Raw genomic sequence first — 16738 nt, 5'->3', positions numbered from 1 at the left:
TTTTGATTTTCCTGTTCCCAGCACTGGAGCCTTCTGACAGGTTTTGTGGGCTTGGGCTGTGGTTGCTAAGGAAACACAGGGATGTGTGTGATTTTTGACGCACTATATTTTGCCTTACACTCAAAAGAAGGAGGGTCTTCCCCACTGGAAGGTCTGGAGTTGCTTTCAGCTATGTGGGTTATCGAAGGAGGTAGATAACACACTGGCTGACTTGCCTAAAGAACACTCAACTTACTTGTAAGAGATGTGTGTGCAGCTCTGTTTGCTTTCAAGTATGCGGGGCCACGTGGGGCATCTTCACATGCCCTCAAAGAAACGGATGCCTAGGCAGGGCAGTGATATTTCCCAAACTTTGACTGTCTAAATGGCTTCCAGGATTTGTGTCCTTCCCAGGAAGCTTCCCCTCTCAAGTGTGCTTTCTCTGTTGCAGGCGTCTCTCACTCCAGTGAAGTCTGGAGGAGAAGTGGAGGAAAAACCAAAGCCGAAGGATCGAATCGCATCCTGTCTTTTGGAGAACTGGAACAAAGGAGAAGGCCTGGGATACGAGGCTATCGGCCTGGGCATTGGGCTACGAGGGGCCATCCGGCTGCCATCCTTCAAGGTGAAAACAGAGAACTGGCATCCTTATGCTGACATTCCCCAGAGGAGCCTTAGGAGGACAGGCCTGGCTGGGTTTGTGCCCCACAGCCCTCAGGCTGTTCACTCTGCTCTGTGTTCACTCACAGGGTTGCTTCTGACATCACTGTAACCCCCCAGTACCAGAGCAAGGCCCCTCTGTCCCAGCCTTACTTTTTTCATCTTCCACCTGTGTGAATTGTTTGTAGAGGGTTTCCCTGCTCTGCAAGAGAAATGGGACATTTGCCTGTGTTTAGGGCACAGCATTTCAGCATGGTTGTAAAAATACACTTATGCTTGTAGTGCTTTACACAGTTACTGTTTTGTTTGGAATGTGTGGCAGTTTGGCAGCTGAGTCTCACCTGAAGCTGGTTAAACTCTGTCTCCTGTGAGTTTGCAGACTGAGACTCACCAACATAGTCTCACCTATTTTAAAGAGCATTTGCGTAAAAATTCAAAGTATCTTAAAAAAAAAGTGGGGTGGGAGAGGGTAGAGGGCTTCTCTGAAATAAGGATTTTGAATGCACAGAAGGTGCTAGTAAAGATTTGGAATGAGAAATTCTGCAGTCTTTATTTAGCATAAAACTTGCTTTGAGGTACTTTAAGATGCCTTAGGCTTAGGCTCTCTTTCTGTTCTGCTACATCTCAGACACATGGATTTGTCAAGAGTTTTCTCTGTCATCCTCAAAGTACCTGGTGATGACATGCCCCATGCTGGTACCCAGAGTGTTTTGATGCAAATTGAAGGGGTAGAATTTCATTCGCAGTGAAATTCTGTTTGCAAGCAAATAAAGGGATCAAGAGCTGGGAAGTGGCCCTTGGTTTCTGAGTGTAAGTGACCGTGGCAAAGCAAAGAAGTGGTAATTTGCTTAAGAAGTTGATTTCTGCTGTTTCTAAACTTTCAGAAATGCTAATTGTGTCCTTTGTTCAGGTGAAAAGAAAGGAGCCACCTGAAGCTGCCTCAGCAGGAGATCAGAAGAGAATCCGGCCTTCTACTTCTGTCGATGATGAAGATGAAGGTTTGCAAAGCACATTTGTGTGAAACAAGAGCAGATGCAACCCACACACAAGCTGAATCCCTTTAAACTTCACAGCAGTGTCCTTGCTTACAGTTAAACACAGAGTCAGGGATCTGAGCCAAGCCCTGCTCCTCACAAAGCTCTGAGAGCTGGGAGATGGCTCCTCTGGGTTCAGTTACCTTAAATTCACTGGCGGGAAATTTAAGACCCACGTTTTAAGAATAACTTGTAATCTATTTTATCTCTGCTGGGCCCCAGCAGAGGGAGCTCAGGTGGGTTCATGGACTGCTTGGGGCATGTAACAGTTTTCTCTGCATTTGATTTTAAAAGAAAACAAAGTTTTTTGCCAGAAAAATCTATTTGAAAATATCTTGACACTATTTCCTACAACCAGGGAAGAGTAGAGAGAAGATAAAACTTTGAATACCCTTTGTTTTGCATAAAAGCGTGGATTCAAGTTAAAATTGATTCAGACTAACAACTGGTTTTGAAGCCAGAGTATAGAGGGAGGATTTTGTAAAACACTTAAAAAGGCATTAAATTCAGGTTACCTATCCTGACCTCAGTTGTGCCATGTCTCCTGGCTATTCTGCCTGGAGTGTGTCAGCTTTGCCCACCCACATTTTGCCATCAGCACTCTGCACCCCTGCACTGTGACATTAGCAAGTCCCTGTAAGCCTGGGGACTGTCACTTCCATCTTCCCAGAGAAAAAGTTTCCTTTGTGTAGTTAACTCTTTCCCTCCCTTGCGAGGTATTTGATGGCAGTTTCCATCCTGTTTTTGCTCCTCAGAGTCAGAGAGGGACAGGGATGCTTCCGATACCACATCTGACCTGTCAAAGAAGGATGGAGAAGCAGTGGGGCTGAGGCGGCGACCAGCAAGGCCGTTGGAGCTCGACAGTGAGGGAGAAGAGGGAGATGAGACATCAGGGAAGGAGGAAGAATCTTCCTCGGAGAAGGAAGAAGAGCAGGAAGAAGAGGGAGGCTTGGTGAAAGCAGCACCTGGCAAGGTGTGTTGGTTTGTGACTGCACTTTCCATGCTGTCTGTCATTAAAAGGGGGCCTGATAATGCCAGATGCCGAAGTTCCCTTCTCTGGGAGATGAGTGCTGCTGTTGGGGTCTGTCCTCAGAGAGCCTCTGTAAAGGTCATTCCCTCTTCAGGTTCTCTGATCAGCCTCCTTGGGAGCCACTGGTGGCTACTACAGTGACAGTCAGGTCACAGGGTCAGGCACTGTTCATTTTTGGCAATGCTTTCTTGCAAAGGAGGAAGAGGAGGAGGATGAGGATGAAGATGATGAGGATGAAGATGATGATGACGAGGATGAAGATGAGGAGGAGGAGACGGGCATAGACACAAGTGACAAGGAGGAGGAGCAGGACTCCGAGGAGGGTAAGCAGTTCCAGTGGAAGCAGCAGGGTCAGCTGGAATCTCCCTTCTGCACTTGTGAGCTGATTCTGTTACTTGTGCACCTTCTTTCACTGAGAGCAATTTTATACAAGATGTAACAGGTATTTTTAATTGTTACCTGCAAGACTTCATGATCCCTCAGTCTGTGGGTCCTTTTGCAGTAGCTCTCCAGCCCCTGAGTGATCTCAACCCAGCCTGGCAGGAGGGCAGAGTCAGTTGAGTGTGTGTTTGTGTTATGAAACACGAGTGGCTGGGAGGAGAAGGGACCGGATTTCAAACAGGGGTAATTTGGCCACTAATAACTTTCTGTCCTACCAAGCAGTTCCTGCTCTGGAAGGTGGTAGTTTCTACTTTTTAAATCTGTTTGTAAAGGCAGCAGAAAATCTCAGTAGAAGGTACAATCCCCATGAGCAAGGTGCCAGGCAGCACTGCTCATGGAACTGCCTGCTGTATGGTCATTGCTGTAAGCATCCAAAGGCTGGATTTATAAATCTCTGCAAAAATAAATAAATTGAGAGGCCACTCCTTCAAACCCACACGCTGCTGTTGTTGCTGTTTCCATGCCCTTACAGTGTGGAAGGGATATTTGCCCCTGATTTAGGCCAGAAAGCGGAACTAATGGTAATTTGTTCTTGTAGATGTAGCAAGTCCCTCATCTTCCAAGGCTGAAGTTGAATCATCTGATGAAAGTGAGGACTCCTCTGAATTCGAGTCAAGTTCAGACTCAGATGATGATGATGAGGATGATGATGATGATGAAGATGAGGAGGAGGAAGAGGAGGAAGAGGTGACTGAAGATCAAGACAGAGAAACCATGGTTGCTGAGACAGAGCATGAACCTGCCGGTCATGAGATTCCTGACGACGAGAGGGAGACTATTTTGGAGCTGTATCCTGTGGATGACTACATGGATGCAACAGGCTTGGGACTCGCCGAGCCAGCTTTGGCAGTGAAAGAGGAAGGCCATGAAGAAATCAAAGCAGGGGAAAGTGAATGTGGCCAAATCACAGGGGCATCTCTTGCTGCTGAAACTCTGAAACACTTGGTTATGGAAAGAGACCAGGAGACAAAACTTGCTCTCTCTCCCATCTGTAGGCCAGGTATGCCTTTCCATGTGCCCTGGCACAGTTTACCACATTTCCAAGTACATTTTCTCACAGTATCCAATATGCATGGGTTTGTATTTCCTATGTTCTCTTCCTTCCTCTTGGCTCTAGGCTGGGATTATCTGTACAGGGAAAAAGGTCTGTGCTGAACTTTCCTTCCTAGTAAGGAGCTTTACACAAGCCATCTGCTACTAAAAATACTGTGGTTACTGTATCCAGAATCTTATCCTGAGCCAGTTTAGTGTCCTACAGGAACCAAACAGTTGTCATCATCCAAGGGTGACGGATCGGGTGGTGGCTGAAGCTCAAGATAGAAAAGCCATGGCTGCTAAAACAGAACAGGAGTCCATGCTTACTGTGTCACTACTGGCTTTTTTTTTGGTTTAGTAGCAAAGCAGTTTGTGACAGGGACGCTATAAGGGTCTGGTTTTGCACTAACCCTTTCTAGAACAGGTCAGTGTGTAGAAAGGACACAAATTTGGGAACACCTGCACTTGGGCACCTTCACATGTGGAATGAGCTTTCCCGGTAAGCTGTGGGAACAAGCTCAAACTGCCACATACTTCTTGAGCAGCCCAGACCCTTCTGAGAAGGGCTCAGACTCTTCTCCAGCCACTCTCTGGTTCGTTCAGCACAAATGAGGAATTCTTCCCTTCCAGTTCTCCAGGCATTTTCACCTCCTTTTGCTCTCCCACTTGAAAATGTTATTTTGAGCTGCCTAACAAGATTTCACCGATGATTCCTTTTGGACCTGGCCCTAAGTGAGTAAATAAACTCCAGACAAATGAGGCTGCTGCAGGGAGAGCAGCATATAAATTGCCTCATTGATACCATCTGAGTGTCTCCTCATTCATTACAAGGGCTTCCCATTTCCTTCGTGTGTTGTTCAAGAGTGTTCTGCTCCTCCCTTCACCACTCCCTCCTTGGAGAGCTGAGGGTGCTCCTTGGCCTTGCAATGAGTTTACCTTCCCACATCAGACAAGCTGATAGCTCGAGGCTCCAGGAGCTCTCTTCCAAAGTCCTCGCCCCACAATCTGCTGAATCTTTTTATGTCTGTACAAAAGGTTTCAAAGGATTTTGAAAGCAGAAAACCTTCGTTCTGGTCTGTGTTGTAGCTAATCCTCAAATTAATAGTGCGGGTTTTTTATGGTCCATTAGGAATGCCTGTGGTAGTGTCTAATTACTCCACACTCCGTGCCTCCAAAATGTAAAGCATTGGCGTTTTTAAGCCTCCCAGTGGAATTGAGCTGTTCTCTAACCGTGGCATCTTAAACATGCCTTTACTGGCAAGTGGAGGCAAAGCTCTTGATTTTCCTCTCTTTTCCCCTTTCAGAGGAAGAATCCGAACCCACTTCCATGCTGGAGCCAGAGGTCCAGGAAGGTCCAAAACCTGAATCTCAAGATGAGGAGGCGACGCTCTGTATTTCCACTCCAGTGGGAGTCTTCGGAGAACCTCTGCCCAACAAAAGCAGCTTCTTTGGCAAATCTGACGACAGCAGCTCAGAAGCTCGTGCTAAACCAAAGCTGCCCTCGGCAGCGGAGGAGGACGAGCGGCTGCCCCGCACGCCGGGACGGGAGGTGATGATCCACTCGGAGACTGACACTCTTTTGCTTCCAGCCCACAAGGTGCCATCCTCCATGCTTCCCTTGCCATCGACTCCCGGTAAGGAGGAATCTTTAGTCCCTCCAGAAAAGTTCCCTGAACAATTAATGGTGACCAAAACGTCTGTGGAAGAGGAGATTCCGAGGACTCCTGGGCGGGACATTTTGGCCAAGTCTTCACACCCTCTTGCAAAGTCGCAGAGCACAGACACTGTTCCAGCCACGCCAGGAAGTGATGCTCCCCTTACAGGAAGCAGCTTGACCCTCAGTTCCCCTCAAGTCCCAGGGAGCCCCTTTTCCTACCCATCCCAATCTCCTGGCGTTAACAGTGGCATTCCTCGGACTCCTGGGAGAGATTTCAATTTCACGCCCACTTTCCCAGAGGCTGGTGCTACCATTCCTTGCCTTCTGTCTGGCAAGAAACAGTCAGAGGATGAGCTGGATGAGAAACCCTTTAAAGAGCCTCTTGGTGCTTCCCTTACGATCAGCATGAACAGTGTTCCTTCTCCTATCCCCTTCGCCAGCCCCCCCCAAGCAGATTTCCACATGGACATGGGTTTGCCACCTGATGAGCCAATACCTGTAGCAGCCCTGCCATGCATGCATGGAGATGGAAGAATGCCCGTTGAGGAATGCAAGGCAGAAGTAAAATCTGGTTTGCTCTCACCAGAAGTACCCCCTGGGGCTTCTATTCTTCCTCCCCCACCACCACCTTCTGTTCTTCCCAAAAGGAGGCCGGGTCGGCCAAGACGGTCACCACCCTCTGTCCTCTCCTTGGATGTGTACTCAGGCAAACCCATAGAACCTCCTCCCGTGCCAGTGGCCTTGGTGGAAGGTCCTGTGGGCAAAGAGCTCTTGAGTGGACATCCTGATGCTTACTATGGACTGAAAGACCCTGAAGCCGTCACCCTGGACTTCAGGAATGACGGTTTCCATGAGAAAATAGCAGCTGAGACAGTTGCGGAGAAACTGCCATTTAAGGAACTGGAGAACCAGTGGAATGAAGACTTCAAGGAAGAAGAAGCTAAACCTAAAAGACAGTGGCGAAGGCAGAAGAAAACATCTGAGGACCTCCCGGTGATCCCTTCCCCAGAGTATTCCCCACCCCGGCCTCAGTTCAGGCCGCGCTCCGAGTTTGAGGAGATGACCATTTTGTATGACATTTGGAACGGGGGCATAGACGAGGAAGATATCAAATTCATGTGTATCACATATGACCGCCTGTTGCAGCAGGACAATGGCATGGACTGGCTCAATGACACCCTGTGGGTATTCCATCCTTATATCCTTTCTCAGCGTCACACAGCACGTGTGAGATGCACGAGATGGTCACTGGGGAGGACTTCAGGTGCAAAGGACTAATTTTGTTGGTGGGAGAAGCAGTTGCTTACGAGAATAGCAGAGGGGATTTTGGGCTGTTTATTCTGCGAAGCTGCAATACAAAAATACTGCAGAAGTGGCTGTTCCTGCTGCATGTTCAGACTGGGACTACAGGGACCGTCTGTAGGCACCTCTGCTGGGGAGGTTTCCTTCCTAGTTGGAGAAGCTTCTGTCTGCACATAGCCAGACTTTTTTTCCAGCTTGGCTGTGGAATTTCTGGTCTGTACATACAGAGCTTTCACTTGGGGCTAAAACTTGTTGTAAAAATAATCTCCACCATCTGTGCCCACAATGCTGAGTTAAGAGTGGTTCTAGCAGCTTTTTAACTTGCATTGGGTTTGAAATACTGATAAAATCACTGATTTCTAAGTGGCTCATTAGGGCCGGACACGTGTCCAGGACGGATGGGGAATGTGCTGCTGGTGCTGCAGTGAGGAGCACATGTTGCACCAGCTGGTGCTGGTGGGGAAGGTCTGGCCCCATCCCCTCCCTCCCTGCCCCTGGTCTGGCAATCAGGGGCTTTGAACCTTCGGGAGTGTTTTTGGGACACACAGGCTTGTGTCAGAACAAGACTCTCTGTGTGTGCAGCCACCAGGAGTGATCTCCAGAGCAGAGCCTAAAAGGCTGTCCTAAAAACCTCAGAACTCTCCAGTACTGTTTTTAGGAAGGATTTACGTGTTGAAGAAGACAAACACACCGCCCCATGTGTTGCTAGAGATTGTGTGGTGTTCAAATTTCTTGTCCCTTGCTCCCTGCAAGACAGGAAAGCAAAACCAAAAAAGCCCAAACTGCTTAAAATAGTCAGTGATAACTAACAAAACCCACGGTGAAAATACTTTAAATCTGTTTCCCTGTTGATGAAGATTATTGTAACAGCAAAATCATAGTCACTTTTTGAACCTTTTAAAAATCACCTGCAGCCAGTTGCTGGTTCATCCTGTGCCACACTGTGTGATGGGTGTGAAAGTTCCTGCAGGTTCACCTGCTTTGCAGCAAACTCACACTCAGCACTCTGGTTTTGAGGCCATCACCTCTTGCTTTTTATGGTCCCTCTGCTTCAATTTCTGCTGTAAGGATATGTTTTTGGGTCAATCTCAATCATCATAGGCTTTATGGCTATGTTTTTGGGGTGAGCTGGAAGTAGTTTTGCTCCATAGTCCTTCCAGAAGCCTCCTGAAGGCGCCTTCAAACCTGAAGGTTTGAAATGTGTGCCGAGGGTTTTCCCCTTCCCATCAGGGTCTGAAGGGTCTGATTTACCGAGATCTCTCCAAGCCCTTTGGGGTGAGGAGCATCTCTTGCCCCTCTGTGCCACTCCTGGCCCCGCTCAGAGGGGAATGTCGCTGCTGTGAGGTCCATGTGGTGTCCTCAGAGCTTGGGGTGGCTGCAGGGAGTTCCTGGAGGTAGAACAGAAGCGAGTCACTCAAACCAGAGCAAATGGTACATCCAGCTGCTGCCTGGGTACGTGGTGGGTGCTGTGGGGAAATCCTTTCTCAAACAGGTTTCTCTTGACAGCTTAACCTTTAAAAGTTAAATTTTTCACTGTTTCTTTGCTTTAGTTTCCCAAGGCATGTGACTAAGAAGGAAAGGCGGTGCTTGGTTTTCCTGTGGGCATGTGGGCTCCGGTGATGGTTTGGTTTTTTTTATTTTTCAGTAGTATTGGTATTTTTTGCAACCTCCCCAAACCCTTCCTAATTGTCCAAGCTCCCAGTGTTAGCTCCATGTAACTGTGGCAAGTTTAGTCTGGTGTCCACCTCTGGCTGTTTTCCTCCTTAACTTCTTCCCACCTACTAGCTTTTCTACCCCCAAGAAAAAGAAGCGGGACGATGGGATGCGGGAGCACGTGACGGGCTGTGCACGAAGTGAAGGCTATTACAAAATTGATAAGAAGGACAAACTTAAATACCTCAACAATAGCCGAGCTTTTGCAGAGGAGCCTCCAGCTGACACACAGGTGAGGAATCCTCTGCTCAGTGCCAGGTGTGAATGGGATTTGGTTTTATCAAGTGGGTGCTTCCTGCCTTTTGGCAAGGAGGGAGGGGAAGCTGTTGCTACGCCTGTGTCAAGCTGATCACCCAGGAGCTGCATGGGAGGTGTTAGTGTTTGATGTCCCATGTTCTGTGGTGATGTGTTGTAGCGCAAGGCGTTGCTGACAGGGAGCCTGCAGGGTGTTGGGTCAGCTTTGATCACCCATTTGTCCTCTCAGGGTATGAGCATCCCTGCCCAACCTCATGCTTCCACCCGGGCTGGTTCCGAGAGGCGATCAGAGCAACGCAGGCTCCTCTCCTCCTTCACTGGTAGCTGTGACAGTGACCTGCTCAAGTTCAACCAGCTCAAGGTAGGTCACCCCAGGCTGCAGATTTTGGACCCAGGGACATCCTTTCCCTTCTTGTGCTGTGGCTAATTCAGGGTTGGGGGTTTGGGGTGTTTTCTTCATGCAGTTCCGGAAGAAAAAACTAAAATTCTGTAAGAGCCACATTCACGACTGGGGCCTTTTTGCTATGGAGCCCATTGCAGCTGATGAGATGGTGATTGAATACGTGGGTCAGAACATCAGGCAGGTAAGCTGGACTGTGGGTGAAATGTGAGCAAAAACCAGCCCTGGAAGAAGTGTATTCCAGTGGGGGTTGGAGTTCTGCTGTAAGGTGTCAGCTCCTTGGGCTGCGCAGAGGTTGACGTATGGTTTGGAGATACAAGGGTGGGACTTTAAACAACCCATAAAAACTAAGCAGTCAGGAGAATCCTTCTTAAGAAGCCCACCCTGAGCTGTGTTTTGAGTTAGGCCTGTGTTCTCTTGGGGTGACTGTGATCATATTAAATGCCTGTTGCCTGGCACAAGCACAGCTCAGGTTGTGCAGGTCGCCGCTCACAGGGCACTTGTGTGGCGTGTCCTGACCCTGCCCATGGGGTTTCGTGCAGGTCATTGCTGACATGCGTGAGAAGCGCTACGAGGACGAGGGCATTGGCAGCAGTTACATGTTCAGGGTCGATCACGACACCATCATCGACGCCACGAAATGCGGAAACTTCGCCCGGTTCATCAATCACAGCTGCAACGTGAGTGTCGCGTTCCTGCGTGGGGCTGTGCTCCGGCACACTGAGGAACCCGGGCAGTCCTTGGGCTGTTCAGAAGTGGCAGGGGGTCACAGGGTTATGATTAAACGTTAATGAGCTGCAACGGGTCAGAGCAGGGTCTAAAGAAGTGTAAAGAGATTGGAGAGACCTGAGGAATGACACACGTGGAGGCAGAGCACTGAGAGTCCTCCTGTCCCTGCTGGACACTGAGGAAGCATCTCTAACAAATATTTCCTTAAAACATACCAAGTTTTAGCACTGTTATTCTGTGGGAACAGTCTCCTTATAGTGTCCACTTGGGAAAAGTATTCCCTGCCTTGGCAGGCAGAGAATCTGCTTTCCCCTCTGCTTCGTGCTGCAATCTGCCCTCAATTTGGCTGCCTGGCCAAATTGTTAAACACTGAGCTGCTCTTAACCTGTGACAAATTTGGTGGAGCATCATCCAGGCTCCTTTCCTCCACAGATGACTGGAATGTGGATATTTTGGAGCAGCACAAGGAGGGCTGCTCTGTTGTCTGGCTCCATGCCTCCCTCTCCAGGCTTCCCCTGGGTCCAGGCTCTGGAAGCATGGCTGAGGCTGTCAAGGGGAAGGACTGTCTTGTTTTATTTTATCTTGGAGTAATTGTGTGGAGTCTGGGAACCTAAATCATTACCTGTTCTGTCACCCTTGCAGCCAAATTGTTATGCTAAAGTGATCACGGTGGAGTCCCAAAAGAAGATCGTCATCTACTCCAAGCAGCACATCAATGTGAACGAGGAAATTACCTACGACTACAAGTTTCCAATTGAGGATGTAAAAATCCCATGTCTCTGTGGCTCTGAGAACTGCAGGGGAACCCTGAACTGATCTCAAGGTTTCTCGTCACACTTGCACCTTCGGCCATGTCAAAACTGTGGTAACCAGGTGTGGTTGCACTTTGCCAAAAAAAGAGGAAAAAAAAAAAAACAAACAAAGAAAAAAAAAGGAAGAAAAAAAAATTTAAAAGGATTAAAAAAATACTTAAAAAAAAAAAAAAAAAAGAGGAAAAAGAGAAGAAGAAAACCAAGCAAGTTTCGCACTTCTGCCGGATCACGAGCGAAAGCAAAAAGCGCACACGCTTACGAGGACTGTTCACGTTTCAGGTGCTCTTTCCTTTTCAGATCCAACACGCACACAAAAAGGTGATAACCATTTTGTGGCATGGTCTATCCAAACACTAGCTTCTCTGTTCAGTCCCTACAGTAATGCTCCGTAATGGGATAATGGTACCTTTTTTTTTTTTTTTTAATTGTTGTTATAAACCTTCATCTTTTCATAAATGCTGCTACCTTTTTCTCATCAGTTTTGTTGGTTGAAAAAGACATTCAACGTTTAAATGTGAAGCAGAGACTGAAAATGCCATATAGGGTTTGTTGGGAGCTTGATTGGCTGAAATTGCACAGATTTCTCAGAGTAAGCTGTAAATAAATGTAAGGTTGATGTTACAGAGCAAGCCAGAGGCTTGAGGGTGTGTGAATGAGCGTGTGAGTGTGCTTGGGGGTGTGTGTGTGTAGATATGTCCACAATGAGACTAGAGGTGAACTGTCCTGCCTTTTTGTTAGGGATGAGCCTGAACAAATCCCCTCAGCCAGACCCCCGGAGGCAGAGTCGGGTCAGCACAGACCTCAGCTCACAGCCTTGGGCTTGTCTCTCATTTTCTATGCCATGCTGGTCTATGGGGGATCCAAACCTCTGCACCCCTGCGTGAGAAATGCTTGGATACTGCAATCACAGTGAGAGCTGGAGTCAGTCGTGTAGCTGTAGCATCGTGGCACAGCGTGTGGCCTTTGGGGATGCCCATTCCTTGGAGATGGGTTTGTCTTGCATGCAGAAGAGGCTGAGATTAAGGGGAGAACTCAGCTGTAGAAATTCTGCCCTGCTTGTAAGCAAAGACTATGGCCCACGTTTGGAACAGGATTTTCTTCCCATAGATGGGAAACAGGCTGATGTGTGTCTTGTGTTCACTTTTCTCCCTTTCATCTGCATTTCCCTGCCCTTTCCAGTGTTGGAGTATTTGCTCTGTCCTTGAATGTGGGAGATCCTCCTATGATAGGAGCAAGCTGTGCTGTGCCGTTCTCCTCCCTGTGTTACTCAGTAACTTGGCCTGGGGGTGGTCCCATCCCTCCAGTAAGATCGTGGTAAAAGTGTCCCTGAGAACAATCCTGTCCCCCCCATCTACAGCATGGAAATGATGAATGCTTCTCCAAATTTGGAAGGCATGTCTTGAAATGATTTCTCGGTATATTTTGTCCTTGTGGATGTGCTGTGTTGCAGTTCTTCAAGGGGTTCCATTTAAAAATGGGGCAAAACACCAAAGAAATAGTTCTTTGGATGTGCTCTGGAAATGTTATGTGACCGTTCAGGTATAGACAGGATCAGTTTTCCAACTTGCATTGAATTTCTCCTGCTTTAAAAGTAGAGATTAGCTGTACTAAACCCTTTTTAATTGGCTTATAAGGGGAAGTTGCAATGTCATTATGAAATGGGAAGATTATCTGCATAACTAAACATCTTCTCCCCACAGAACCAATTACGCAGCTGTTTTCTTGTAGCCTTTCAAACCTCTGTGAGCAGAGGTTACAACCTTGCAAAAGAGGTTCCTGAAAGTTTTTTCAGCTGTTCCATGGAATTGCCAGGTCTGCAGTGCTGAGTGGAGCTTGTAATGTAGGTTAGACCTCTGCATCTGAATTTCTTCTTCAGATAAAAGGCCTGAAAGGGCAGGAACACACAGACTGCTCCAAACTGCCTTAATACCTCCTGTATTTCTGTCTGAGGGTGAGCAGATTGTTGCTGACAGTCCATAGTCTCATCTCTGCTTTTGTTTTGGTTTGGTTTTGTTGTTTCCCCCCCTTCTTTATAAATCTCTCCAGCAATTGGGTATTGGTGACCCAGAACCTAAAATTGTGAAGCACAACTAGTTTCTGTCACTGACTGTTGGTTGTAACTGCAGTGATGGCATTTGGGAGTTAAACCAGCTGCTCAGTTTAGTTTAGTTTGGGGGGTTTTTTAAGAAGGTTCATTTTGTTGTGTTGAAGCTCCAGTTGGCATCTCTACAGCTTGGCCTTTGACTTTCAAAGCTTTGGAAATGCACAGAAGTTTCCTGTGTCTCAGAACTGAAGCTCCTGTGTGCGGCATTTTGGCCCATGGCCTTGGCCTTATCCCTCTCTGGTCCATCCAGCCAGTGCAGTAACAGTGGATTTGTGGGGGTGAGGACACCCCAAATGGCCCAGCCCCAAGAACCTGATGGCAGTTCTGTGTTTCCCAGCATATCTGTGTGCTCTGGATGGGATTAGCCCCTGCAGTTTGTGGTGAGGAAGGCAGGGAGGAAGGTCACAGTCACCTTCGGGACCTTTTGCTGCATTTTTAGGAGCACCAAAGGGATTTGGGTGCCAAAGTCCATGAGCACCTAAATCACTTGGGTACTTCTGAAACTGCCTGTAATCCATCCCTTTTTAGGATCCTGGACAAATAATGTAAGGTTTTGTGAGAGCTGAGCTCTCAGTAGTTCCCCAGGAAGAAACAGAGCTGTTGGATCCATAGCACTTCTGAAAAATCATGTTGGTCTGGTCTCAAAGCCAAACCCGAGGCTTCTCTTTTCTTCCCTGTAAATCTTGGCTTGCAAAGTCCTACCTGGGATATTTGTCTCAGACTGGGAAGCTGCCCCAACCCCAGAACAGATTATTTTATGGTGAGGACTGCAAGTCCAATGCAGTGATTTCCATGAGCGCTGCGGGTGCCTGTGGCTGCCCTGTCCCTGCGGGGTCTCCTTGGGCCAGGGGAGCCCTGCAGCCACAGATGTGGTTTGGGAAGGCACCCCTGGAGATGCCTCTAATCCCTCCAGGTCCTTTGGCTTGTACTTAGCAAGGGGTGAGATGAGAGGAGGGCAGGAGGTGTGTGGTGCATGCACAGCCTGGGTCACCCCCAGGGTTGTTCTCCCGCGCTCAGCACAGGCACCCCGGCACCCCATGGAAACACAGACAAGGACTAAAGGGAAACCTCACCAGCACGTGCTGCTTTCAGAGAGACTGAAATGGTTTTGTTCACTGAAAAGCCTGTCCCCAATTTATTGTCACTTAAATTGAAGTCTGAGACAATAATGAGAGAGAGAGAAACATCGACTGTGCTCCCTGCAAAATTCCACCTGGCTGGGAGAAATCACCCGGGGGAACAATGCAAAATTTTGGAAGGAGAGCTTAAACCTTTAGTTTCCCGACAGGAAGCTGGTGTGAGTTCAGGGTGCAGGTGGCATCCGTAGGAAGTGCTGCCCAACACGTCCGTTGATCCGTGCAGTTCACACCCACCTGCAGTCCCAGGTTGGTCCCAAAGTTGGTCTGTGACTCTCGGGGATCCAGGAGGGGAAGGGGCTCATCTTGCAGTTATTTATATTGTATAGAGCAGCTTATTTCTACAAGGAAAAAAAGAAAACCAACATTTTTAAACTTCAACAAATTATACAGTAGTTTCAGTTCCAGTTTTTGTGACCTTTTTCAGGGATCATTTCAGTGCATTTCTGTATAAAATAAAAATTTAAGGAAAAAAAAGGATTTTGAAGTATAAAAAAAATGCATCCTCTGTACATAGGCAAACTCAAGAATCTTCTCTTCAAACACTGTTTCTTGTAGAAACATGTTGAAATTTTTTTGCTGATTTCTTTGTACTTCAAGAGCATGTAAATAGTTTATTAAAAGTGACTATTGTAATTTGGAGTTCTTTTTAAACAGATTCCAGCTCTAAATCATGTCAAGATGGGGAGGAAGAAGGACTGAGTATAGCAAAGGAGCTGGTGGCATTTACAGCTTGTGTCAAGCTTTGTATAATGTAAATTCTGTATAAATATGAGGGTTTTTTGTCAAATAAATAGATGAAATTAGAAGCATTAAGAAACTGAAGTCAAAAAATTGCCAAGTCAAGGCTTCTTCTTTCCCCTGACCCCTCAGTCTGAAACCTAATGTGCAAAATCTATTTATTTCAAGCGAGGAAATGTGTACAGTCTAATAGACACCCTAAAATGTATTTAAGCAGGTTTGCAACTGGATTTTTTCAGTTTAATATTTGTTTTGTTTTTATGAGTTTCCTCCTTAATTGCCACTGTAGGATTTGTCCAACTGAAAAGAAACACATCGAAACGGACACTCTAAAACAACGGGGCAGTTTTAAAAGTGGAAGAACACCCAGCTCCCAATCCTTGCAGTTTTCTGGTTGTTTTAATTCCCAGCGCGGAAATCAAGAGGCCTCCTTTAAAAGTAAGCAGGTCAAATGATTTGCAATAAATGGAAAAAAAAACCAACTTATTTTTTTTTTTAAGTTCCTTAAAAAAAAAAAAAGGCAACAACTCTGCTTTGAAGATTTAGGATTTCTGCTTTTTCTTTCGTTAAGCAAATTTATGACTTTAGGGATGTTTTGTGCATATAGAATCTGTCACCAGTATGTATCTTGTTTTGAAGAAAGTGTTTTTGTTGTGGATGTGTCATGCTGTATATATTTGTTCATATTTTTGTGAATTGAATACTATGTACCATTGTATTATAGTAACTTTTATAAAGCAAACCATAAATATACTGACTTTTCTTACAGAAAAATTATGTTGTGCTTAATATATAGCCAGGGCAGCTTTTTGCTCTTAGACCTGTGTTGGGAACTGTCAGAGCTCAAGGAGGCAGATCCAGAACAAGAAGAGTGTGAAGAACTGGTTTTCAGCAAAGTTTACCGAAAATACTAATTCTGGTGAGCAGGAAACGAATTTAGGTGACATTATATTGCATGAAAGAAATATGCAAGTGATTCAAGTCTATAAACTTAAAGAAAAATGTCCCAGTATTAAAAATCCTTACAAGCACAGCCCCCCTGCCAGGAGTCCCAAACACATCTGACCTCAGGGCAGGTGAGGAGTCCCTGCTCCTCCGGCCTCTGCCTTGGATTTGTCTGAGTTCATATCCTTCATTTATTTATTTATTTATTTATTTATTTAACTTTACGAAGGCAAAAGCCCTTAACCACGAAGCAAGGTGTTAGTGATGCTGTAAGGCTGTTGGGGCCAGAGGTTTCTTTCTTTTTAAATCAGTTTATTCAACTTGCAAGGAGTTGGACTTCGATGATCCCTGTGGGTTCCTTCCCACTCAGGACACTCTGTGATTCTGGGGAATCTGAAATGAATTCTGCTCCCTTGGGCCAAGGGGAGGGGGGAGCCGGGGGAGCTGCTGAGCTTGGGCAACAGGGGGTCACAGTGACCTCTCTGAGCTTTACAAAAACTAATACCTGGAGCAGAGGAATGGAATGGCTGGTGGGGGAGGAAATGGAAGAGACAGGACAGAGCCTGGGCTGCAGGTGATTTCCCAGCTCAGCTCTTGGACTCCATAGGTGACCATGGTGCTGGAGGGACAGGGCTGCAGGACACCCCCCCTCGGGGGCAGGAGGCAGCAGGACTCAACCTGGAAGGGCATGGATTGGGAAGGTGGAAGGATTCATGTCTGAGGAGCCCATTCTGAGCTGAGGGCTCAGGGTTTGAGCAGCTTCCATGC

The 16738-nt window shown here is 47.0% G+C and overlaps 1 protein-coding gene across 1 annotated transcript in view; it reads left to right on the top strand.

The window, feature by feature from the left end:
- The window catches only part of SETD1B (SET domain containing 1B, histone lysine methyltransferase), a 50483-nt gene extending 34684 nt beyond the window's left edge, over positions 1-15799 (top strand). The window contains exons 8-18 of the mRNA XM_064675064.1: positions 431-601; positions 1547-1634; positions 2426-2643; positions 2897-3023; positions 3680-4141; positions 5481-7031; positions 8914-9080; positions 9333-9464; positions 9568-9687; positions 10046-10183; positions 10875-15799. Coding sequence (XP_064531134.1) covers positions 431-601; positions 1547-1634; positions 2426-2643; positions 2897-3023; positions 3680-4141; positions 5481-7031; positions 8914-9080; positions 9333-9464; positions 9568-9687; positions 10046-10183; positions 10875-11048 — 3348 coding nt within the window. The 3' untranslated portion in view covers positions 11049-15799. The remainder of the gene's footprint in view (positions 1-430; positions 602-1546; positions 1635-2425; positions 2644-2896; positions 3024-3679; positions 4142-5480; positions 7032-8913; positions 9081-9332; positions 9465-9567; positions 9688-10045; positions 10184-10874) is intronic.
- The last annotated feature ends 939 nt before the right edge of the window (positions 15800-16738 follow it).

The sequence above is a fragment of the Pseudopipra pipra genome, chromosome 18, assembly GCF_036250125.1.
Source record: "Pseudopipra pipra isolate bDixPip1 chromosome 18, bDixPip1.hap1, whole genome shotgun sequence".
In the NCBI taxonomy this organism is placed as follows: domain Eukaryota; kingdom Metazoa; phylum Chordata; class Aves; order Passeriformes; family Pipridae; genus Pseudopipra; species Pseudopipra pipra.
Note: the sequence above shows the minus strand (reverse complement) of the source record. Positions and strands in the feature narration are given on the sequence as shown.